Source organism: Vittaforma corneae (assembly GCF_000231115.1).
Source record: "Vittaforma corneae ATCC 50505 unplaced genomic scaffold supercont1.6, whole genome shotgun sequence".
Taxonomy (NCBI): domain Eukaryota; kingdom Fungi; phylum Microsporidia; family Nosematidae; genus Vittaforma; species Vittaforma corneae.
In genome coordinates, this window is record NW_006889839.1 from 27,966 (window position 1) to 53,573 (window position 25,608).

The window sequence follows — 25,608 nt, forward strand, 5'->3', positions numbered from 1 at the left end:
AAACAATGCTCCAATCAATAAGCTCTTTGCCAAGTACTGTCTCCGTATTAGCTCACCCTTGTATTGTAGTGCTCGGACTAATAAAATAAATATAAAAGATAGCATATTCTAAAATCTGTACATTATATAAAAATAATAAGAAAGCATATTAAAAGTAAGAATATGTGACAGTACAGTTTTTAAAGAGACTTTTTATGCAATTTATTTAAGTTTTACCGTTAATTTTATACTCAAAACATACACGATAATTCCATACACTAAAGACTGTCTAGTCTATTTTCTGTAGTAGTTGTAAAACGCACACAGCCTTGTCTTGAAATATAGCATTAACTCAACCGTCTCGTCATCCTCCACTTCAAATATCTTATTTTGAAGCTTCCTCATTAAATATGCTATTGCATTTGATAATTTCCTTGATGAATCCTCTTCCTGTTTGGAAATGTTCAATTTCTTTGCAAAGTAGTTTTCTAGAAACTCCATTTCAATTGCATATTTGGACTTGTCTTTAATTTGTGAACGGTTGTGTTTGTATATTCTATACATTACTTCTCTGAATTCAAGATCAATATCATTGTATATATTACTTATAAATGGATTGTCATTTAGTAACTGTCTGTTGTCCAAATACATCTTGGATTTCTCATCTAGCTTTGATCGATACATAAAATAATCAAATTTGTTGTCAGCCTCTTTTTCTTTTTGGTCCATGTCCTTGAACCTTTTTGAAGTCCTTTTATACTTCATTACCTTATTTTTATCCTTTTGAGACATTTCAACGTTCAATTCTCCACTGCCTACTCTTCCATCAAACACTTCCTTTTTGATTTTAATAGGCCTTGATACTGCCTCCTTCTCTGTCATATCACTCTTTAGGTTTTGTATTCTGGCTTTTTTAGGTTCCTCAGGACTTACCTGGGTGGAGCTAATCTGAGACTTTTTCTCCACAGTATTTACTGGCTGTTGAGTTGGGGTTCTTTCTAGTTTAATTCTCCTGTTTATGTTCTTCCTAAATACCCGAACCTTCCTAAACTCCTTTTCGGGAAAGAAGTCTTTCAGAAAATCAAGAGGATCGGAGTATCCCATCGAATTCACAACTCGGAGAATCTCTCGGTATAACTCGACTATCTCATTGTATGACAATCGTACACCGCTTCTCATAAAGAATGTCCGTACTAGCTGATATTCGTTGTCCAATCCTGCCAAATTTACTGAATATGCGATGTCAAAAATTTCTTGGACCTTCATGCTGGATAGTCTGTGGGGTGGGAGTTAGAAAAAACTTAAATAAAGATACTATATTAATTTTTAGACCAATATACGTATTTTGGATAACTATCTACGTGTACCAATCTATTGGATGGACCTTCTTCTTTGTCAGTCTATTTTTACTAAGTACATATCAGTTTTATCCTGCAACGTTCGTGTGACAATTTCAGTATATTTTATAATATTATTATGTTCTAAAGTCATATTTTATGCTTAATTATAGAATTTTAGTAGTATTTACTAGTTGTTTTTAATACCCTCCATGAATATTCAAAATAGTCTGCGACTAAACATTCAAAATAACACCTTTTCTCTTCCAAAGCCTAAGCTCCGGGGAAAGATTCACTGTGCTGCTTTTTTACTTACTTGCTTTGGTCTCCTTCTCTTTCTTCTGTCTTCCTACCTCTACCAATTCAACCTGGGGATTCTTATTTATTTGATAAGCCAGATGCTTCAGTTTGGGGTAAGTAGCTTTTATCACATCCCAGATTGGAACCCAAAAACCAAACTTTTTCTCAGATACCTGGACCATTCCTGTATATTTCTTTTAATAAGTGGGACACAGACGTCCGTTCTTCTGAATAACATTCCAAAGACCGAAATGAGTTTTGCTTTGATGGCAATAAAGCTTTCCTGGGGGATATCATTAATAGGAATATCAAGGTTCCTCGTATTTAGTAGGCTCTATGACATATTTGATCTGATCTGCTATATCTGTCATGGTCTTATTATTCTTCCTTTTATCAAGCTGATGGCGCATTTTGATACATTTGAATTGATCTTTGTATGTCTAGGTGGAATTTTCTACATTGTTGGTGGTATTGTCTACGGAATGGAAAGACCCAACCCAGTTCCTGAATTAATTGGATACCATGAAATTTTCCATATTTTCACTCTTCTTGCCAATACTTGTTTTGCTATTGTAATTACAAAGGATTACGTTTATTCAGTAATCTTTGAGAAAATTAAATGAATGATGTATTTGACACTATACAATTAAAGTAAGTATTCTATTCCACTTATTTTGTATTCAGAGCTATATCTGTTATTAAAATAGAAGATTAAGCTTAATGCAATTCTAGACAGAAAAGATCAGTAATTAATATAGAAAAAAGCATCACTGTTGTGAGTGTGTTTCAGTCTTGTATTTATTAAAAATGCTTGTGTTTTATCAAATAAATTATGCCAACACTCCAACATATTGCAAATAAGTTTGGGTTTGTCCTTGCTGACGTTCACACAAGATTCTTTGAACTCTCGAATGTTAATATTAAGAATTTTCTTGGAAGTACTTCAAATTTTCAGGATATAGTTTTAAAAATTTGCAAAATTTTTCCAAGTTGTGACTCGGTAAGAACTATCAATGATTTAAGGACAATCTTGTATAAGGAATTGAAGAAAGAAGTATCTGAGCTGGGAGATAATACTTTTACTAGATATTTTCTGGATGGTCATAAAATTCATTGCTTATTTTCTGTTTTACAAAACTATTCTGAAGATGAAAAAAACAAAAATGAGGATTTTTGGGTAGTTGAAAAGAATAGTGTGGGATACTTTGAACAGCTTAAATGTATTGAATTTTGTAAGGATTTTGAAGATTTAAGATCTTTTGTTTTGAAGGAATCCGGGATATATCGTTATTTTGAAGGAATTGACATCATTGATGGAGAATATCAGAAAGTATATCTTCAGGTAATGAAAAAATATTATGAAGAGTATTACAAGTTAAGTAGGAGTGTTGAATATTTCAGAGAAATCATTTTTGAAGAAATAAAAATGTTTATATTAGACATATATCTAAGCCTTTCGCTAAGAAGCCAACTGGTATTATTCTTACCAGGATCTTCTTCATTGACATTTAATGGAGAATGTGGGTCTGATCAAAGGATATGTGAGTATATCCCTGTGGTGGAAGAAGCAGATCAATTTGCAATAGATCAAATCACAAAGAAATTGAAAAACGTGAATGATTTCAATGAACTTGAGGATATATTTAAATTGGAGTCTTCGGATCTTTACGAAGGAATGAGACTTAAGAAAATCAAACTGTACAGTCAATCTTTTAAATCTTTCAATGATTTGTCCATGATCTATTCATTTTTGCAGTTGAGAGAACATCAAATTAGAGAAGTCATATTTGTAGTAGATCAAATACTAAATAAAGACGAACAAATATAAATTAATAATAATCATTTTTAGTATTATTTTGCATTGAAAGCATCTTTATTTATGACTCAAATAGCTATTTATCTAAGCGCTTTTATGCTAAGCTTTTTAGATGCAATAAGAAACAATCAGTTTAACAAGTACAAATCAGAGTTGAGTTTAATCAATTTGATTCCTCATAAAATGTATTTTCTAGTTAAGTAAGCTAATGTCAGCATAATCGTTATTATCATTGTTATATATTCCTAGGCCCACACGAGCACTTTCTCTTAAAATCGTAATCTCCGAATCAAGATATTTTCGAAGATGTTGCTGTGCTTTTTCTGTTCCAATATTGCCCAGTGCTTCTGCTGCTTCATGACGAACTATTTCTGCCTCCGTTTCATCTTCCAATACGTTGATAAGAACATCTACAGCTAGTGGATTCTCCATCTGTCCAAATACATAAGCTATTTCATGTCTCAACAAGTCGGATGATTCTCTGAAACCTTTTGCTAGAACTTCTACGGCTTCCTTTGAATTCAGATCTCTAAAATAAAACAATGCCTTGTACTTTTCTTCAATTTTATCGCTATTAAAAAACCTAATGGCTTCTTCAAATGAACCTTTAAATGGATACGCTGGATCTCTACTATAATATCTACTAAGTGAATCTTTATTTGATTTATATTCTTCTAACTTACTAATAGCCAAAACAGCTGATTCGCTGATGATAGAAATAGGATCATTTAAAAACGGTTGAATATGCGGTATAAGATTTTGGTCTTCAAAGTTACCAAGAGCTTCAATAGCTTCATGCTTTACAATTGGATTGATGTTCTTGTTTCTTGCCAAACTGAAAAGGAATGGTATTGTTGCTGATTGCTTCATCTGTCCGAGAATATAGGCGATTTCGTGGTCTATCAGAACCGATGTGTTTGTAATGCATTTTTGAAGCGCAAGTGCAGCCTCTTCTGTATCTAAGCATCTCAAATAAAATAACGCTCTTGTTTTTATAGATACACAAGTTTTAGGACTTTGTACAAGCTCAACTGCTTTGGCAATAGACATTCTGGGCAAAATTTTTATTTTTTCTTGGTTAGTGAAAATTGAACAATATCAGCAGCCGCGATAAAGCATATTCAATAATTAAATAAGGCTATGAAATGTGCTTTTACGTACTATACAGTTAAAATAAATAGCAGTGAAATACCTGTTTAAATACCATAAACAATGTCATATAAAAACACTAATCTGATATATTTAAATATTTACTTTTTCACAACGTATTCTTCCCCATCTATCATTTTTACAAAATACCTGTCACCAAACACCTTCATTAAATTGGCCTTGCAGTCAAAACCCCCCACTTTGAATATCAAATCCTCCAACCTCATCGCCTGCTTGTTGGTAAGCAAAAAAATACTGTCTATCCTGGCTTCATAGTCAATTTTCACTGTGCATTCATGTACAAACTGCTCTTTTCTCTGTCTTTCTCTTTCTTTGATTCTTTCAATAATTGTGCTGGCCTTGTCCCTGGCTAGCTGTTTGATATCATCCTCTATCTGTGGAACTTTCACTTCCAATAGGAAAGGCTTCGGTGGAATCCTCCACTCTTCTTTGATAAAGTCAGGGTGAAATCTGCATATCCTTCCTTGAATATTGTTCTCTTCCAGCCATGTATAGTACAGCTCACAGTAGTAATTGAACAGTGCAATATCAATGTCAAATCCCTCCTTCACATCAATCTTAAAGGTGTTCTTCTTAATACCTTCGTCAAGAATCCTTACTGGCGTAAATACCATCGACCCATTGCAGATAAAGTTTAGCTGTTCTAGTAACGCCATTTCCACTCGGTGTTTGAACAGCTTTTCAATAGACTCGACATACTTAATGAAAATTAGGGTAAGACCTCGCCTTTGATTAAATGAATGGACAGATGCTAGAATCTTGTAAAGAGTAGATAACAGTCGAAAATTCTTGGGAAGATAGAGCGTGGCTGATGATGGGCTGTACTTGATTTCAATGTTTCTTGTAGCCATATTCATAACTTGGATCTTTCTGAAGTCAATATCGCCATTAGTGCAATCTTCGTTCAGAAATGGTTTGTGTCTATCTGGGGGCATTCTTTGAACATTGCTATCAATCACAAATGGTTCATCCATCAAGCCCTGCATCCGTTTGTCAATACTGGCAGATGAATTAGAAATGAAACTAAAATTTTCAAGAACTTCTTGCTTTGAATCGGGAACATGTCCAGCCTTTCTGCTTTTATTTGCCGGCAGCTTATTATTGGTTATTTCTGACGATGCTTTTATCCTTTTGTGTGCTTGTGTGTTAGTTTTTTGGTCATAACTTAAAATTTTTTCATCTTTGTTTACACTATATTTACCAGTTGTAGACCCAGTAGATTTATTCTGGGTGCTAACGACACAGTCGTGTGATGCTAAAAACTCTTGGATTTCTTCAAGGTTGTCTGTTTTGATGTCCCTTTCTCTTGTCTTTTTCTTGAAAAAATTTGCAAGCATTCCTAGGGTTAGTTGCTGTATGGTTAATATGCAAAGAAGTAGAAATAAAGCAACTGGCCTGCTTTGAATACTGCTGAATTGTCTGGCCATCCCCATCAATTTTGATGTCACAACTCCATTACACAACCCCAAATCAATAGTGAGCTGTGATTGAAGGCGCAACTGAAGAAGAGTTATTGCCGTCTCACCAGCACCAATGAAAAGCAAAAGCCAAAAACTACAGCACCGACCGTTCCCGAGAGATCGCTCACCTCAGTACTTGGACCGGCTCGCACTGACTTAACTGCGGAGTTCAGATGGGTTCCGGTGCTTTCCAGCGGATATGGCCGTAGATGTCTCCCCACTTCCCCCGCTCCATAGCAGTCTTCTCCAATTATTCTCTCTTGGCGATGTGGATGGCTGAGGCGCACGTCTGTGAAAACTTTTGCCTGCGGGATTCGGTCCCGGGCCGGGCTCTTGAGCCGACACGGACAGAAACAGTGTGAATTAGTGGAAATAGCAAGCACCAGCCAGCCAGATTCCAATCTGACAGACAGGGGAATGGAGAGGAGCGTGAGAAAGACACACGTGCACCAGGTTGATTCTGCCTGACGTAGATGCTAGTCTCTAAGATTAAGCCATGCATGTTTCCGCAATCAGGGACGAATAGCTCAGTAAAACTGCGATGATTTAGTCTGGCTGTGTAGATAACTACGTGAAAATGTAGCTAAGGGAAGGCAGAATAAGACGCAGGACTATCAGTTAGTTGGTAGTGTAATGGACTACCAAGACAGTGACGGTTGACGGGAAATTAGGGTTTTGTACCGGAGAGGGAGCCTGAGAGATTGCTCCCACGTCCAAGGACGGCAGCAGGCGCGAAAATTGCCCACTCTTTGCAGGAGGCAGTTATGAGACGTGAAGATGAGTATCTTGTAAAGAGGGATAGGAGAATTGGAGGGCAAGTTTGGTGCCAGCAGCCGCGGTAATACCGACTCCAAGAGTGTGTATGAGAGATGCTGCAGTTAAAAAGTCCGTAGTCATAGAAGGGCAAAGAGAGATGCGAGGTCTCACAGTGCGATGATGGAGGAGCCGATGGGGAACATAGTATACCAGGGCGAGAGATGAAATGCCAAGACCCCTGGTGGACTGAGCGAGGCGAAGGCGATGTTCTTGTAGGCATTCGGTGATCAAGGACGAAGGCTGGAGTATCGAAAGTGATTAGATACCGCAGTAGTTCCAGCAGTAAAAGATGCCGACATGCTCATTGGACACAGTGGGCAGGGAGAAATCTTAGAGTTCGGGCTCTGGGGATAGTATGCTCGCAAGGGTGAAAATTAAAGAAATTGACGGAGCTACACCACAAGGAGTGGATTGTGCGGCTTAATTTGACTCAACGCGAGGAAACTTACCAGGGCCAAGTATTGTGTAGAAACGAGCAATACAGGAGTGGTGCATGGTCGTTGGAAATTGATGGGATGACTTTGACCTTAAATGGTTGAATGAGTGAGATCTTTTGGACATGTTCCGCACGGAACAGGAAGGAAAAGGCTATAACAGATCCGAGATGCCCTCAGATGCCCTGGGCTGCACGCGCAATACAATAGCAGGTAGAGAGAGAGACAGGAAGGTGCTCAGATGGACTATGTGCTGTAAGGCACATACGAAAGAGGAATTCCTAGTAAGTGTGTATCAACAATGGATATTGAATAAGTCCCTGTAGCTTGTACACACCGCCCGTCACTATCTCAGATGTTTTTCAGGATGAAGAGTCCAGGCTCTGAATAATGAAAAGTAGATAAGATGTAAGTCGTAACAAGGTTGCGGTCGGTGAACCAGCCGCAGGATCATTGAAAACTATTCTGCCGCTCTGTTTACACTTTCCACGAGCCTCATTGGATAAAGACTGAGAGAAATCCCACTGAAAGCAACCGTCTCTAACTTTTGATATAATCAATACTAGAAAATTTGTTGATGTTATCCAGAATCTTTTTTAACTTCTTTCTGATTTGTCTTGCAGTGCGCATCTTACACAATTCTTGATGGTCTGGCTCTCAGCGCATGAAAGTAGTTGCTTCATAAAGTTGTTCTAACCACCGTTCTACATGCATTTTAGGTTATTGCCTCGATGAATCTTTTTATTCAATGGGACAACTATTGGGATGGCCTTGCAATTGAGCTCCACCAATCTATTGTGTTACTTATTTTTCTATAGTATACTTTTGTTTTAATAAAAAAATTACTTGCCAGTTTTTTGATTTAAGAAAACATTTGAGAACTTTTAGACTTGAACCGAAAAGATAATGAAAAAGACATTAAAAGTTGTCAATTGAATAAATTTATTTATCCAAAATGAAATGGGGTAATCGTTATTATGATTTTAGAATTAAGGACTGCCTTTAAAATACAATTTTGTATAACCCTTCCATTTTAAAGTAAATTAGTAAATAAAAACTTTTAATTAACCAGCAAGGATAAATAAATTGCCCAAATCGTAAATGCTTGCGCAAAGAACACATTTATTGAATGGATTGGTTTAAAAAATTATATATACACCTTAGATTTATTTGATTAAATCACATTCTCACCTTTATTTATATATAGTAATCTCTTCCATCTGGTCTTTTAATTTTTAAAACAAAAAATTTATTGAGTATGATTTTAATTTATATATTTCTGGAGTATTATTAATGTGCTAAAAATCCCAAAGACTTTTATAATACCTGTATCGCTTGTGTGGTATTAAATTGTGATTTTTATGATTTAATCTGATAATGGAATAGGTCAATATGTAAAATTAGTTATCTTTAAAATTAGTCCCATTACAGCCTATGGATTAGAAAAGAATGTGTTCTTATTGTGTTGTGCTAAATTACAAGTAATCACGATTAACTTTGTACATTTCATTTGCTGATACCAAACGCTTACGATATTTAGATGGTGTTCGTTTTGACTATTTTAAACTATCAAATCCTTTGTATTTTCTTCAAAAATTATATCAAGTTGTTTAAATTAGAGCATGCTGGTTTTCTCAAGAATGTAGATGATTAAACTTTCATGCCACGAACTTTCGAACCATTCCTAATTCATGTTAACTTTATACACTGCTACCGTCTCTCTTTTGTTGAGATTATATCATTATATACATGATATTTGTCATTACCGTGCCATCATTCCCAGCTTCTTTAAATCTTTTATATAAATATACAGTGCTCGATTATTCATATTTTTATCTCAGTTTTCTCTTCTCCATCGCTAAAGATACTGGATTGTTTGTCTAATTTAAAAATGCTTGTATACATTTTATAGATTATTAAGCATTAAATATAGATAGGTGGTTAACAATATATGAACATTTAAAATGCATCAATTTGCTATTTTAAAAATATTATTAAACATAAGCTAAGTAGTTTAATTTACATAAATATATCGTCGTGTATTGATAAAGTTTGATTGAAAGAAATTTTCTCAAAATTCATTCGTGCTTTTATATCTTGAAGACCTCAGCATAATGCTATTTTTAAATGAACACCACAATGTAAGTTCAGAAAATCAAGAATAACTAAGATGTCATCACAAAACCACCCACATTCTTAATATTAGCTTATTCATTAAATGAACATTATATTCAAGATCCATCATATTCTACCGACAATTATATGTTGATTGGCATTTGTCAGCAGCTTTCATATAAAAATTATTTGGTATCGTTGAAATACATATAACAAAAATATTCAACTTTGAATAAACTATTGTGTATTTAATGGGAATATGGACTTGAAAATTTCTATACTTCTAGCTATTATGTTTATTCTGATATCGCATTGATCATTTGATTCAAAACTCTTGCTCTTTTTAATTAAATGATCAAATTCCACATAACATTAAATCTTTTGAGATAAAAGTGTCTAGGAACAATATTTATATTTTATTGCATATTATATAATAAAAATTTCCACAAACCAATACAACAATGTTTAGCACGGCCAGATTGGTTATTGAAATTTAAACTGATCACTCATCGCAGTTGAGATGACGATTAATTAAAATCAAAGTGAATCAAGCCAAACATTTATATAATCTAATAAGAGGATTCATTTTCACGATGTTATTTTATTTACAATATTTACGAATAAAGGAAAATATTGTGAAATCAAATGTAATTGCTTGTAAAAAGAGCCTGAAAGTCTCCTAGTAATTTCAGTAACGTGTTCATAAAATGAAGTTGTTCTGGTAACTCATCAAATATTGCCATACTTAAATTGGATCTCACTTGCTAAGACATATTAATATTAATGGTGCATGAAAATGACGATTGAAAACGCGCTAAATTTAGAGGATTTAAAGTTTAAAAATTTGTAAGCAATAATAGAATTAGATTAAAATTTCAAATTATCCTTGAGAATATAAATTAGATCTCTAGTATCTACAATGTCATTCCAAAACCGAAAATAAATGAAAGGTGGTTGCTTATATTGCTCGGATTTAGTCAAGATCATATAGATTTCATACATTAATGTGTATGCGGTTTAAAAATAAATATGGAATTTTCAGAATAAAATACTATTATATCATACTCAATACAAATTACAAGTTAAAGTAAAGAGTGCTTTGGTTTGACTTTTATAAAATAGTTATTTAATACATCTTGTATATTAAAATGGAATTCGACTAGTCCATAGTTCTATCAGTGGTATCGAAATAATATACTATACTTAGCTATATACAAGAGTTTATTTTATTCACAAATGCTATTTGAAATAAATAAGTGGAAAATAGCTTATGCGGCTACCCATATTTTATAATATCTCTGTAGAGATTTTATAATTATATTGTTTTAATGTTCATCAACTTCAGGAACATACATGTATATTTAAAATTTTTTACATAGATCGTTTGTATGATATAAAAATCATGCCAATATCAACTATGCAAAATTAATTTTTATAATAAATTATTTAGCAAATATAAGCTGAATTTAAGCCAATTATATTTACATTTGGCATGCAGGCAAACTAATATATTCCAGGTTCATTTTTATTTTTTGCTAATTAATTCATGCAATATTGGCTTTCACTCACTTTAAAGTCTTTACAAAATTATTTTTGACAACACAATAATAAATATCATCATGTATTATATTGATATAATCTTATCAATAATGTTAATAACAAGTACCTTATTTATAGTTCTTGTTAAAGATTAAAAAGCTTTCGATCTGATTCTAAGATGCTTGAACCTTTCACGTATATAAGTAAATTGCAACTTTATTTTTACACAATTCTTTCACTTTTGCATCAAAAATTTTTATGCTTGTGAAACTTTTAACACATGTAAATTTTTTAAATAATTTTTGTAATATTTCATGTGATATGTAATTATTTGCCATGTTAAAAATTATTATTTCAATAAATATTACATGTTTGAATAAATAGGTGTGGATTTTACTTCATTATTATATTTATAAAGCATACCCATATCCATATTTGCTAGATTATCGTATGTAATTTCAATGATACTTAATCCAAAACCACTGCGAAGTTTCCATAAAGAACAAAAATGGCTCTTTGTAAAAATTTTCTTTTATATTTCTTAAGAATATTTGATATGATGTTGTTTGACAATTTTTTGATTTTCTAATTTCTTTTAATATTATGGTGAAAATATTTGATAACGAAATTTTTACTCCAGTAAATTAATGTTTGATATGTTTATTAAGTTTTGGTTTAATAAAGAAATACCTCAAAGAAAATAAGCGGAAGGAATTAACAATCAATAAATACAATGATTTTATAATAATGTTCTTAACTCTCTTTAATTTTTAAATGTTAGCTAATTGTCTTTTGAAATCTTTTCTTTCCCAATTCGATGAGAGCTCATATGACACATTTTTTGCATAAAAATATATTAATATCCGCAATATGCTACTCATTACACGCCAACATCTGCCCTAAACATAGTAGAGTACGAAATATGAATTCAACATTTAATACTATTGTTAGCGGATAAAGGTCGGAGATGCACTGTTTTAGTATATATTTCCAGCATAAACGCAAATATTGGGGGTGACATTTTCAATTTATTTTATACCCATTCCAAGATCAATAAAATTTATAATGGACATTCTGCATACAAATTTCAATTGACAATATTCTTGAATATCCGATTTCTCACAATCAGCATAATTGGCTGTTTTTGAAATTATTACAAAGAGTATATGGGATAGAAACTCTTAAATGTAAAATTTTGGTTGCTTTAAGTGCAACTTCCCCACGAATCTATATGGAATACAAAGTATTTCGTCACAATGTACTTTTAATTTATACAAAAGGAATCAACTAGATCGATTTTTAGGCTTACAAAACAAACATGTTCAGAAACCATGCAGTTATTGATCATTTCCTTTGTTTTTACATGAATATCGATCGATTAGTTAATTCTAATGTTATCAATACAATTGACTTATTGTGTCTTCAGTATCGAGGAACAAAATATATCAATATTCAAAAATTAATCACTCAGAATTCTCTATATTTCATAGCACCAAGCTTCATATAATACATATTCGGATAATTCCAACAATACTCATCAATATGCTTTGCATTCAAAAAACAGATTCAAATTTGATCAATAGGTTTCTGTAAATTTTCTTCACTGAATATTATACAAAACAACATTAATCACGAAATGCCCAATTTTTTACTTTTATCAAAAAACTTCTACCACATTTTCTTGATCATGTTTAAATGCAAAATCTTTAATCTAATGGCAAAATTGTCTTAAACAAGAGTCGGAAGATTCTTTTCTAATTAAAACAGGATTTTCTTTACAAACAAAAACAGAAGAGTGCATCAAAAAGTATTATTGATAACTACACTAGTCTATGAAGTCACTGGCAAAATGCTAGTAATGTGGTAGGAAATATGGGATTCCTTTGTGTTTGAAAGTTGAAAAATTACCAATGCTAAAGGATATTTCTAGGTAATCATGTTCTGACCGCATAGAATCAAATCGTCGAAATATATTGCAAATGGAAATGTGTAAATTTTAGTGTACTTATTAGAATATCACAACGCCATAAAGCTTTAAAGAGAATGAGGCATATAACAGACTATGTTTTGAAATACATCATATTCATAGATAAAATAGGCTTGAAATTAGAGATGGTCAGTGGTGGTATTATTCTTTTTAGACTCATTCCATAACATTTGACTACATATTGAGATGTATTCTGACGCAGATAGTCTATTGTGTATTGTTTATTAACTCATTCTTTTATTAGAGACAATCATACGATACATTTTAGAAATTATTTAATGAACTATAAAGTTATATTTCTTGAGTTGTGTTTAACTCATTGAGAAGATAAGTTTTGAATTTCTTTTATGCTTGGCTGTTATTAGATGTATTGTTGTATGGCGAACAAGTATAATAGCATAGTCATTTGACAATAATTTTAATTTTTATCACATTTCAATCATTTTACTTGTTTATACCCGGGGACTTTTACTTTTGAATGAAGCAACCATTGCAGATACTGTAAAATACGACAATAAAACTTCTGTGGAAATTGTGATATTAACCTGGAGATTTTAATTGAAATATATTCGAAAACATAGTGATATTTAGACACAATAAAATACCTATGAAAATAAATAGCGTCCATTATGCTAATATTATGAATAGTTTGATGTTTATTATATGTAAAGCATTTATATTTACTTAGGGAGTTGTCGTTTAAATATAATTTTGAATTAAAAATACGTATGAACAAGTTGATTTTATACACAGTTGCTGAATTCCACGTATTATTTATAAAATTTAACAACATTTATGCATTCAAAATGCGGAATACTGTGGCCAATAGATCACATAAAAGTTTTATTCTCTAAAGCAACTAAAGTATTTTAGGTCATATGTTTTTTGATTGGAGTATTGTATCATTTAACTGGTACGTTCTTGTGAATAAATTTGTTCAAGCACTATATTACAGATGAATTTGGATGAAAATGGGTATCTAAGCTGTGTAATAAAATAAAAGTCGTAACAACCATTATGATTATTTTGATATATGCCGTAATGATCTAAGAAATAAACTTTAAGTGTTATTGTTGATATAATGAGGTTGCAAGAAATATTGGTGTAAATTTCCAAAGCATCAGAATCTATGGTGCTACACGTTCTAAAGCATATAGACTAAAAATTTAATGCAAATTTTACAAAAATTGATAGAAAGGTCAATTTGATGAACCTAAGCTATCGGAGAAGTATTTTATTAAAAATGGTCAAACTTATAGATTATGATGATTAGTCATTGCTGTTCTAAACCACACAGCTTTTGCTTCTAATTATTAAATATCTCCGCATGCCTATCAACAATGATTTTAGATGACTAGAATTGTAGATGAATTCAACTAACGAGCCAGAGTTTTGTAAACCTACACGTTGTTGAATTTGTTCCATTCACACCTAAAATATTTAGTCTCATCGAAGCAAATAGAGGTTTTGAATGAGAAGACTAGCACGCTTGAATATGGTTCTTGATGCCAGCAATATTGTGGTTGATTGTCAACCGATTTAGCTAATAATTGCCTGGTATATTTTCTATGCTTGATATTGAGCCCATGACATAATCTACATAAAATCTTATTTTTTTGTGTACTAAACACCGATAAAGGTAGATATCGTGAAAGTGGAATCGCGAGTATATTCATTTTATGTTATGTGGTTTCTTACATGATGATAATAATATTTGTTTGGAGTAAATAGTAAATGCTAGCTTTATGCCCAAATGACTTTTATTTTGAAAAATTATCAATTTTTTATTTCACTATCCAATAATCTGATTGCATGATTAAACATTATTCTCCGGAAACGCTTCCAAATAACAGTTTGATTAAAGATTCCATAAACCAAATACCATTTACTTTAACAATCATAAAATTTAATATGCTGATATGATTGGCGGTAGATATGTCATTATGCACTCTATTGGTTTTATATAGATAAAAATAACAGCAATTCCATCAATTAAGTAAATAAAGGATAAGAACATTTGTTGGTAATATAGAAAAATCGTAAGATATGAAAATGTACTGTGATGCCAAAATTATTCTATACATATAAAGCTTCATTTTTACTAAAAATTTTTAACCTCTAACAACAATAAAAAGGTTGTCCATTTTGAACCGAGACGGTTCAACCATGAATGTATTATATGGTTCAAAGCGGAGCAGGACTTGATTAGAACTTGATGCTCTATAATTCAACACCAACTATAATAAAAATGAATTCCTATCATGCTTGTGTAAAAGCGTAAGAATAATTGTCATTTCCTATAGATTAATATAATATGCTACATGAGCAATAAGTTTATCGTAACTTTAAAAACAGATACCAAGTTTAATTAATATATGCTAAAATTTTAGAATATATTAAGACTATCCAATGTAATTAAAAATATACACTGAATAATAATGCTATAATATAATTTGAATTATATTCTCCTGAATTTTAAATGTTAGGAGGGAGGCTTCGAGTACAACACCTATAAAAATATTTTATTATTTTACAACCAAAATAATAGTTGGTGGTGCTAAATGGATACAAAAATTTTCAATAATCGATATGGATATAGTTTGTAAGAACTGCAATTTATTTTATATACTACTTGTCTTTTATTGTTTTAATTTTATAAACAAATTTGAAAAATCAGCTTGACGTAACTATATCTTTGGCATACTTGGTTTTTTGAATTAATTTTGACAATGATGTTGCGATCTCTAAGGATTGTATTGTATTAAAATGACTTTGTGTTGGGGCTAAATATTTCAAGCCATGCTGCTAAGTTGAAGAAATTTGGGCCAAATATAAGAGGTGCTAAAATAAGTGAAGTATGATGGTTACAATCAATTATATTGGTTATTTGTAGATCTCATTGAGTTTTGTTTATATAAAATAAACAACACTTTCAAATTTTATAACACTAAAATAAAAGGCACATATTTCATCTTATTTCCATAACTTTATAGTATAAATTTTAGCTGCTTTAAATTAGGTTAAAGTCTCAATTTTGTTTATAACACTTGACGCCATAAGCTTTAATTTATTTAAAAGAGTGATTTACTTGGTTAGCAAATTATGTCACTTCCATCAAAGAATATGTGTCAAATATGTAATTGAGAACATACAAAACGTTTTTGATTGGCGTTTGTTTTCATTCGTTTCATTACTTAATTAACGGTGTAATTTGTCATTGATTTATCATTTTATTTGAGGTTATTGCTGTTGTGCTTTTCTACATATTTTTGATTTCTAAATTTTTTGGATATATTTTCGTTATTTAATATTAAGATGATAATTTGGTTATCTGGCTATGTTTTATAAATAGTATTAATATTAACTTTCAGCCTATCAATTACGATTTATGATGGCCGAGCTCATATTGTCATTGACTTAGTTGATATAAACATTTTATAATAGTCCAGTGTGTCGACCATTAATTATTTATCAGAGATCGTATATCCTATGCATCTTTGCATAAATGTAAATTTCCAATGATACTTTTAAATTTAACGGTGCTACTCTCCTATTTATTTACAATTTTTTGAGCTGAAGGGTACTAGTTTTAAACAATTTTATCATTTCAATATTAAGTGTCAGGCGTGCATTTTTTGTATTTGATAAAAAACATATTGAAACTATTGGATAATTTAATAAGCTTGTGGTATTAAGAACACTTCTCTTATTATTTATATACAATTTATTGAGTTCCACCGAATAGCTTTGAAAATCCTTAATAATTTACGTTTTAGCACTTGAATAATGCATTAATAACGTCTCATTCCCACTATTTTTTAAATTCAAAACACTAAGCTATATAGTAAATATCGCGATGAATTTTTATAATATTAATGTATATTTCTCTAAATTTAAACTTTTCATGGTTTTTTGGGCTTATATAATTTAATCTGCTGTAGTTAAGTTCATCAGATTCACACTATATCAAGAAGTATAAATATGCCCAACATCAAAGTATCATCGAGCATTGTTTAAAATAATGTAAAGGGGAAATATTTGTGAAATTCAATATATAATATAAAAGCCTAGCTCTTTAACTTGATATTTTGAAGTTTCTTAATTTTCAAATGCTTGCATTCAAAGACTGAAGTACCATCAAAACAGCATTTTATTTTAGACTTTAATGCACATTGCTTGCGATATTTCAAAATTCCAAAAAGGTCTTTTTAGCATGTGCCAACAGAGTAGACCAAGTTAATGATAAGTCTTTGGACTGCATACATTTGGGATGGGGAATTGGCGCAGGCATCAGGTTGGGAAAAAAGATTTTAGAATAAAACCAATCGTATCTAAAAGCATAAACATGTAAAACACAACAAATACTCATATTATATTTTATTGCTAGTTTTCCATCTAATATAGATGAAGCTGTGTGTCTATTTGAACTGGCGGCCAATTTTATTTTGAATTGATAATGGCCAAATAGCAACTCGTCTTTTATGTTTCATTTTCAATGCTATTTGTTATAAATTTCGTACATTGCATTATTATTTGAATTAAAATAAACTTGCCCAGTCATTTCATCTATATTATATCGACACAATCCATTAAAAACTTGGAAAGTTCCATCTACATGCTCATGATTAGGCAAGTACTACAATTCCTGCATATTTCGTGTTTATATGGTTGTACGTTTATGTAATTTTCGAAGTTGCAAACCTTTGTTGTTTCTTGCGATATGGACTTTTCTATCTTAAATATCTTCCTTTATCAGAATAGCTAACATTGTGGCAAAATATTAAGATACCATGTGGACTCGATCAGAATTTATTACGTTATTTCATAAAATTGTTTGTGTAAGAAAATAATAAGGCATACGTGTAGACTATATCATATATTTTTAAGATTAATGTATTTAATTTTTTCCTAATTCTAGACCTTGCGGATTTTCAATGATTTCTCTTAATTTCAAATTATAATAAACCTTAAGTCCACCAAGTCATCCATTGCTTGAAACCTATTTAGCAACTTAAGCATCAATGCAATCGTTTTTGCTTTTTTAGTTGATCAGTGCACTATATTTCTTAAGATGAAATTAATCCATCCCAATAGTATGATTCTCAATGACACATTTCCATATTTCTCTACTTTTCTGAATTATTTCTTCTTAAGCACATTCCATAACGTAGTAACTTTACATCTTATGATAATCACAATTATCAGTTAATAAAAAACTTTTATTTCTCTAAAGGCTGAGAATTAAATTGAATATTATGCTGTCAATGGGGTAATTTCTTCATTTAATAGTTAAATCATTTAAAATTTTTAGAGTTATATATTGAAAAAATTCGAACTTTAACTTAAAAGTCTTTGAAACAATGTTCATGCCAACTTTCTTGAAAATAATGAAAAATTTCATTTCGAAAATGGAATTGAGCCAAGCTTAGTCTTTTTTATAATTATTTACCTTAACAATCTGCTATATTCATTCTTGGATATTATGTAAAAATTTCAATTGTTCTAGTTCTTAAAAATTTTAACTTTTATAATCATTTTGTATAAATATATTTTTATAACTTAGATTATGGTAAACAAAAAATAATGAATATTTAATAAAAGAAGGACAACATAATGTCAAATTCATCACTCCTTTCAGAAGTTGAAATGGCATTACACTTTAACGAATATAGCTTGTGATTCAAATAGCAAGTATTCGTTATCTCAACTATCCACAAATATTAAATCAAAGATTTTTAAACAAATGATCAAAATAGCATCTTTTTTCAGATCATTATACAAACTACCAATAAGATGATTGCTTCAGTCAATAGATGCCTAGTTGTAATTGAAAAAGAAATTGATCCGCACTGTCAAAAAAGTTAGTGCCCAAGAATCGTCTAAATCATTGTATTTGTGAATTCGAAATGTCTAGAATATGACGCCTTCTTCGTCTAGAAAACACTTAATTTCTAAAGCTAATAGCTTGAAAGGAGTATAAGACCTGCTGGCAGTATCAAATCAATCTAAAAGTGTTTTGAAGGAGCACTATGTAATTCGATAAACAACGGCAATGTTTATGAGTCGTAAATGAATATGCGATGTTAGAAAGAGATGTGATAGAATTGCACTATAAAAACTGACGGGCATTGTGAGGAAAGCATCCCAATATGGAGATGTGTAAGTGGCAAGGAAGTTTGTGGGGTTGTAATTACTGAAAGGATAGGAGTGGAAGTACCATGCAGCACATCTTTAAGAAACTCATTCTGCTTTGGATTCAAAATGATATTAGACTTGTCTTTTAATAAATTGGAATTTAAAAATTTAGACATAGATATAATTGGGTATGTGTGGTTAAATTATATTCTGAGTATCAAATTATGCACAATTCTAAAATTGACATGACTATCAAACCAAACACATTTGGGGAGAGCTGGCAATAGCATAACCCAAATGGCCAATTTATACCAAGACTTATAACTACTATTGAGTAAGTGGTACCATACAAATCAACTACTGGTTTTTCTTGGGCATTGCTTTGTTTCTACACTTTAAAGATTTATTTTAAATATATATTTAATTGCAAAATAATAGGAGCAGACCCTGACATATTCTGTTATTATAAATACAGATGTTTGATTTGACAATGATAATAAAAATATGCTAGCCAAATTGCCTTAGCTTGATTTGACATCATGCTATCTCAAAATGTATGTAAAATTATTATTCGAGATATCTTGTTCAATAAAATCACTGTGCAAATGAGTTATTCTTGTCACGGAAAACTTAATAGTTTTACCATTTCATTTTAAATTAGGGGCGGCACTAAAAGATGCTAATTTATTTAACAAAATTATTTGTATGTATTTTATTCTTTTATTTAAGAGTTGTTACCATAAACCAATTATATCTTTTTCACTTATATTTTTTTGTGATATTGAAAGCAATATCACTCAGTGCCTATGTACTAGGCACAAATTATATCGGCAATTTTTAAAACAGTATTATTGTGCAAACACCATTCTAATTCTTAATAACATTACATTGGCTAATGTTTAAGCAATTCTTAATCATTTAACTACATACGATTTCATATAATATGAATAAGGCTGTGAGCATGGCTTGGCTAACAAGACATAGTCTCCAAAGTATTGTTACAAAATAATACTTTACTATTGAAAAATATTTTTTAATAAGTTGTTGATTGTGCATTAAACACATCAAATGTATTGATAGGTCAAAAAATCATAAGAACTAATCACATCCTAATACAATTATGCTGGACAACAGCATACAGCATTGTTCTTGAAAAATAAAGCTCATTTTATAGCTTAGCAAGTTTTTTAGTTACTACAATAATAGTGCATTGTAATTTCAATGTGCCATTTGGATTGATTTCTCTTAACAGTTTCCAATTTTTTGCCCTAAAATGTTCAAGAAAGCTTCCATCGCAGCATATAAAAATTTCAAGAAATTTAAGTACAAAGGGCCATTTGGAATGTTTATATCACGAATAAAACATCCAAGAGACGAAAAAGTTCTGAAAAGATTGAAGGAGCATTTCAATGAAGCGTATAACTTTCAAAAATTATGGAAACTGTTTTTATCACACAGACGATGGAAGGATTTTGAAAACAATCCAGAGTGGAAAAAAGATAAATCAAGATTTTTAAATATAATAAATTCAAAAGAATGTTATTTGGGCATTACGAATCAAGTTTCTGATTCCATTCTGCGGTATTTTTTATTCAAACAACTTCCAGAAGACTGTAAACAGAAATATGTAAATTTATATCAAAAAAGATATAGCATAACACCATTTGAAGGATTTTCTAAACAGTATATTCAAGTAAAGAAACCAAAACCGATAGTAAAAACCGCCTTTATTTTATGGATGAATTATTATCTGAAAAACAACGTTTCAGTTGAGATCTTAGAACTTGACAGTTTTGAATTAGCTTTAAAAATGGGGGATGTTTGGAATAACTTGGCTATCGAAGAAAAGTATAAATGGCAACAATTAGCAAATGAAGATAAGCTTGTAGCCAGAAAGAAAAATCCATCAGAGAGACACAACACTAAAGATATATAAAACAAAGCCATATAATATTATTTTAGGATCAATAATGCTAGTTTTATCAATATATTCTACAACTTAGCTTTTTATCCGAGGATTATTGTTTAATTGTTCAAACGAACCTGAAACGGTTATAAACAATAAGCCATTTCATTATGGAACAGCATCAAAACCAAGACCCAGAATAAATTTTTAAGAACAACATTTTCAATAATGATTGATGTAAGTATTATTTAATGCTGTACAAAAGCAGAATTAATGAACTTTCCCTGTGCATTAGGATCAATAAGATTAACCTTGCTATCATATGAGCCGTGTAACTCGGTCTTTGGTTTATCGCCACTATTGGTCACAACAAGATAAATTATTCCTATTACTAGAGCCACAGCAACGATTGCTCCAATAATGTAAAATATAGTCTTTTTTCCAGACGATCCGGAGTTTTCACCTTGGGTTTCATTTGCAGTATTATTAGCCATTGTTGATTTTTACTATTTTTTATTTAAATACATTTTGAAACGCATGTTCCAATCAGAGTTCAGAGTTTATAACAAGTGTTTCGAACAAAATGGATTAAAACAAATGTTTCAAAGCTTAATCATTTTTAGTACTTAATATAAAAATATACTTGACCAGTACATTACTGTATGCTTAGTTTGTAAAAATTATTTTAATATAAAAGTGATAAGGAATTAATTCATTAAATAACACCACATTCTATTGATTCTGTTCAACATGCTCATTTTCAGCCTTATTTTCAGCTTTAGATCTTTGAAGATACTTCAAATAATCTATTTTTCCTTTGAGAAAGACCAGTTTATTAAAATCTACTGATCGATCAATTAAAGTTTTGCTAAACGCATCAATATTTCCTGTATCAGTCATTATTTCATATATGCATTGTATTGCTTCAAGTCTTAATGGCTGATCCAAAAATTCTGTAAGTAATGGTAAAAGTTTGCATTTATAAAATTTGGATAGTCCGCTTATGTCCTCAAATCGTGAATCTGAAACAAGTAATTCCTGAAGAAAAGATATATCCGAGTTCTCAATTGCCTTTATAAGCGTTTTATTCTTTGGTATAGATTGATTTTCTTTAGATAAGTTTTTGAGTACTACAGCATCCTCTCCAAAATTCATTGGGGAGAATTTTTCAGTTAGATTAAACGCTTTAAATAAAAAATATAATGAAACGATGACTTTTATGCATCAAAAGCCCAGCACAAATATTTACACAAATCTTTACAATCAGGAATCGCATAATTATAAACGAATTAAAAACAATTATACAAATATTACTGTTCCTCCTAATATCCCGGTTGGTCCAGTGGTTAGGATCCCAGATTTTCACTCTGGGGGCCGGGGTTCGATTCCCCGACTGGGAACTTTTTGTCAAGAGTTCAATCTTAGCATTATTGATGCTTAATCAAATATTATCGTTATTTTTAAAAAGATGGCTACATAAGGCACTGGCCTATCTTTAGTATAAAACAACCAAATATAAAACATTCTATTTGGGCTATAATTCAATCAAGCAATTTTTAATATAATATAAATCAGAATTATTCTATCAAATGTTTCAGTGATGCTTATTCTTGTTTTTCTCTGCATTTTCTTTATTCTTCTTTGCTCTCTTTCTTTTTTCATTTATCATTTTAGACATGCTTTGCTTAACCTCAACAACGCCACCCTGTAAAATAAGGTTCTGCTCACTTCTGCTTCCATACCTCGGTAACCACTTATTGAATTTTTCAGAAAAAACCATTCTCGATCTCTTCTTCTTTTTAATTCCTTTTTCTCTTGCAAAGCTTTCCCATTTGGTACTTTCTTTTTCTTCGTTTATTGATTTTGGTAAAATATATAAAGAAGGATTGATTTCAAATATTAAACTTCCTTCAACTCTTTTTGATTTGTTATTTTTTATTGATCCCACAAGTTCTTTAATCATTTTCTGTGCTGAGCTATTGGTTGTGTCTGTATTTTCCTCAGTTATTGCAGTGAGAAACTGTTGTATAATCTGCATCTAAAATGGATACAAAAATTTTTCTTTTTAAAAGAAGAAATCAATTGAATGAGCAGTCTGAACAGTAAAGGATGTATACAATAAAAATGGTAATAAAGGAAGCATTCGTCTCCTAAATAAATATGTAAAATCATTAAGTTTAGTCAATGAGAGATAAGATTTGCACCATACAAATGTTCAATGATAAACCATAGATAAATATTATTCTTTTACCAAAGATACTCTGCCTTTCTACGCCCTATCAATGGAAAGCAAAATGGATGACAAAAAAGGACACATCCCTTTTAAATATCCAGAAATTGGTTTGAGAGTCAAATGCTTAGTAACAAAGTCATCTTTTGCGTATGCAATACTAAAAATAGTCGAAGCAGATAACATCGAAGTGCTTGTTGACTACAAGGCTATTATAAAAGGGAGCGCTATTGGAGAGGAGGTATACATGTGTGATAAGGTTAAAACAGGAACAATAATTGATTGTATTGTAGTATCTTATGGGGAAAATACTATTTTTGTTTCACAAATATAAAAACGATATTAATTAACAAGAAGACGCAGGGTGTGAGTGTATCGCATAAATACTATCGAAAACCAAGCTTTGTACACGAAGAGTAATCAGTTAATGTCTTTGATTAAAATTTTCAAAATTAAACCTTGTTACTTACGTTTCAACAGGGTTTTCAATAGTCCAGATCAAGCTTCTTATGGTTTTATAGAAAATATTCAATTGCACACAGAGTTTTCAAATAGAACAATCTTTGCACAAAGCTTTGTGTTAACTAAATAAGTCTCTGACTGAAAATATACTTTTATTTTCTTTTGAATTTGTAAAACTTTTGTTTTTAGCCCAAAATGCCTTCATTATCTGTCGACAGAATTTTGTTCGTAGAATCACTGGGAAAAGATCTTAGTGACAATGAGATCGAAGATCTGACCTTTGATTTTGGAGTAGAATTAGATGAAATTTATGAAGAAAATGGCAGGAAAATGTTGAAGTTTGACATTCCAGCAAATCGATACGATCTTCTTTGTCTAGAAGGATTTTCAACGGCTCTGCGAGCATATTTAAATCTAGAACGATTTAAGGACGTTACAGTTGTTGAACCAACCATCAAGGTTAAAAAATACAAGACACATGAAAGACCTTTCATAGCTTGTGCTATAATCAAGGGAATCAAATTTACCAAAGATAGCTATGCAAGTTTCATAAGCTACCAGTCAAAGCTTCATAGTTCAATAGGCAGAAACAGGTCTCTTGTTGCAATTGGAACACATGATTTATCAAAAATTAAAGGTGAAGTTACTTATCAAAGCGCCGATCTAAGTCAAGTAAATTTCATACCTTTGCAATTGGGAAATGCTGAAAAATGCAAAATGATAAATGGGATGGATTTGGAGAAACACTTTTCAAAGGATAAGCAAATTTCAAAATACTTTGGTCTTTTGAGTGATAAAAGTCGTGCTGTTATGTTCAAGTGCGGAGAGTGTGTTATGTCTTTACCTCCAATTATAAACTCTGAAGCCACAAAGATCTCACCTGAAACGACAGACATCTTTGTAGATGTTACAGGCAGTGATTTCAACAAGGTGAACACGGTTTTAAAACATTTATTGTATAATTTCAGAGGAAAAGTGGTGGAAAAGGTTAAAATATGCAATGCTGAAGATAATACAGAAATTTCCACACCTGTTTTCAACAATTATAAGTATTCAATCAATATTGACAAAGTCAATGAAAAATTACATTTAAGCTTATCAGCTCAACAAATCAAAGATCTTCTTGAAAGGATGATGTATAAAGTAGATGTTACCGATAGAAGCATAAGTATTTTAGTTCCTGATGCGAGATCTGATATACTCCACGAATGTGATATTTTGGAAGATATAGCCATAGCCTATGGTTTCAACAACTTTGATCTTAAACTTCCTGAAATATGCACGGTTGGAAAGGAGACACCCGAAAATAAATTTTCAGACAAGCTTAGAGTTGAGATGGCACTTAGTGGATACAATGAAGTTCTAACCCTTACACTTCTTTCAAGAAATGAGAATATTATTGATTCTGACCTTGCAGCTGTTCTTTCTAATCCAAAATCAAAGGAATATGAAGTTGTTAGAACATCCTTATTGCCTGGAGTTTTGAAATCAATTTCTTCAAATCTTCACGGTAAAATTCCAATCAAGGTTTTTGAAGTTGCTGACGTTGTACTTCTTGATAGTACAAATAATGAGGGTGCTAGAAATGAGAGAAGATTGTGTGCGGTAATAGCTTCAAACAAAAGTCTATTAGAAGATGTCCAAGGACCATTGAGCTTGTTACTTGGAAAATGTGGAATAAAAGAGTATAAATACATAGCCTTTTCTGATTATAGGTATTTGGAAAATCAGGCAGCAATGGTTGAAGTTGATGGAAAAATGATAGGTAGTATTGGTGTTTTACATCCCAGTATTTGCCAGAAGTTTGAAATACCTTATGCAGCAAGCTCTTTTGAGTTGAATTTGGACAGTCTATTTGATATTTTTATTAAATTGAGATAAAAGCTTTTAAATATATTTTTATTGGAAATATGACGAAATCA

The 25,608-nt window shown here is 31.2% G+C and overlaps 10 protein-coding genes and 3 non-coding genes across 13 annotated transcripts; 6 read left to right on the plus strand and 7 right to left on the minus strand.

Moving 5' to 3' along the window:
• Window positions 1-273: 273 nt before the first annotated feature.
• Window positions 274-1,245, minus strand: VICG_00887 (uncharacterized protein; the record flags this gene model as incomplete). Its single annotated transcript, XM_007604274.1, has 1 exon — window positions 274-1,245. The coding sequence occupies one exon, from the start codon at window positions 1,243-1,245 to the stop codon at window positions 274-276; it is 972 nt and encodes a 323-aa protein (XP_007604336.1).
• Window positions 1,246-1,528: 283 nt separating this feature from the next.
• On the plus strand, window positions 1,529-2,239 carry VICG_00888 (hemolysin III family channel protein; the record flags this gene model as incomplete). The annotated part of the gene is made up of 1 exon (XM_007604275.1): window positions 1,529-2,239. The coding sequence occupies one exon, from the start codon at window positions 1,529-1,531 to the stop codon at window positions 2,237-2,239; it is 711 nt and encodes a 236-aa protein (XP_007604337.1).
• A 209-nt stretch (window positions 2,240-2,448) lies between these two features.
• On the plus strand, window positions 2,449-3,444 carry VICG_00889 (uncharacterized protein; the record flags this gene model as incomplete). The annotated part of the gene is made up of 1 exon (XM_007604276.1): window positions 2,449-3,444. The coding sequence occupies one exon, from the start codon at window positions 2,449-2,451 to the stop codon at window positions 3,442-3,444; it is 996 nt and encodes a 331-aa protein (XP_007604338.1).
• Window positions 3,445-3,624: 180 nt separating this feature from the next.
• On the minus strand, window positions 3,625-4,482 carry VICG_00890 (uncharacterized protein; the record flags this gene model as incomplete). The annotated part of the gene is made up of 1 exon (XM_007604277.1): window positions 3,625-4,482. One exon carries the CDS (start codon window positions 4,480-4,482, stop codon window positions 3,625-3,627), a length of 858 nt encoding a protein of 285 aa, XP_007604339.1.
• Window positions 4,483-4,682: 200 nt separating this feature from the next.
• Window positions 4,683-5,939, minus strand: VICG_00891 (uncharacterized protein; the record flags this gene model as incomplete). Its single annotated transcript, XM_007604278.1, has 1 exon — window positions 4,683-5,939. The coding sequence occupies one exon, from the start codon at window positions 5,937-5,939 to the stop codon at window positions 4,683-4,685; it is 1,257 nt and encodes a 418-aa protein (XP_007604340.1).
• Window positions 5,940-6,153: 214 nt separating this feature from the next.
• On the minus strand, window positions 6,154-6,269 carry VICG_02298. Its single transcript, XR_552276.1, has one exon. It is a non-coding gene; the product is annotated as a 5S ribosomal RNA (ribosomal RNA).
• A 241-nt stretch (window positions 6,270-6,510) lies between these two features.
• VICG_02299 lies at window positions 6,511-7,768 on the plus strand. Its single transcript, XR_552277.1, has one exon. It is a non-coding gene; the product is annotated as an 18S ribosomal RNA (ribosomal RNA).
• Window positions 7,769-13,392: 5,624 nt separating this feature from the next.
• VICG_00894 (uncharacterized protein) lies at window positions 13,393-13,746 on the minus strand (the record flags this gene model as incomplete). Its single annotated transcript, XM_007604279.1, has 1 exon — window positions 13,393-13,746. The coding sequence occupies one exon, from the start codon at window positions 13,744-13,746 to the stop codon at window positions 13,393-13,395; it is 354 nt and encodes a 117-aa protein (XP_007604341.1).
• A 6,615-nt stretch (window positions 13,747-20,361) lies between these two features.
• VICG_00895 (uncharacterized protein) lies at window positions 20,362-21,024 on the plus strand (the record flags this gene model as incomplete). The annotated part of the gene is made up of 1 exon (XM_007604280.1): window positions 20,362-21,024. One exon carries the CDS (start codon window positions 20,362-20,364, stop codon window positions 21,022-21,024), a length of 663 nt encoding a protein of 220 aa, XP_007604342.1.
• Window positions 21,025-21,726: 702 nt separating this feature from the next.
• Window positions 21,727-22,149, minus strand: VICG_00896 (uncharacterized protein; the record flags this gene model as incomplete). The annotated part of the gene is made up of 1 exon (XM_007604281.1): window positions 21,727-22,149. The coding sequence occupies one exon, from the start codon at window positions 22,147-22,149 to the stop codon at window positions 21,727-21,729; it is 423 nt and encodes a 140-aa protein (XP_007604343.1).
• Window positions 22,150-22,322: 173 nt separating this feature from the next.
• Window positions 22,323-22,394, plus strand: VICG_02266. The gene has a single exon. It is a non-coding gene; the product is annotated as a tRNA-Glu (tRNA).
• Window positions 22,395-22,588: 194 nt separating this feature from the next.
• Window positions 22,589-23,032, minus strand: VICG_00897 (uncharacterized protein; the record flags this gene model as incomplete). Its single annotated transcript, XM_007604282.1, has 1 exon — window positions 22,589-23,032. One exon carries the CDS (start codon window positions 23,030-23,032, stop codon window positions 22,589-22,591), a length of 444 nt encoding a protein of 147 aa, XP_007604344.1.
• Window positions 23,033-23,881: 849 nt separating this feature from the next.
• Window positions 23,882-25,567, plus strand: VICG_00898 (phenylalanine-tRNA ligase, beta subunit; the record flags this gene model as incomplete). Its single annotated transcript, XM_007604283.1, has 1 exon — window positions 23,882-25,567. One exon carries the CDS (start codon window positions 23,882-23,884, stop codon window positions 25,565-25,567), a length of 1,686 nt encoding a protein of 561 aa, XP_007604345.1.
• Window positions 25,568-25,608: the final 41 nt, after the last annotated feature.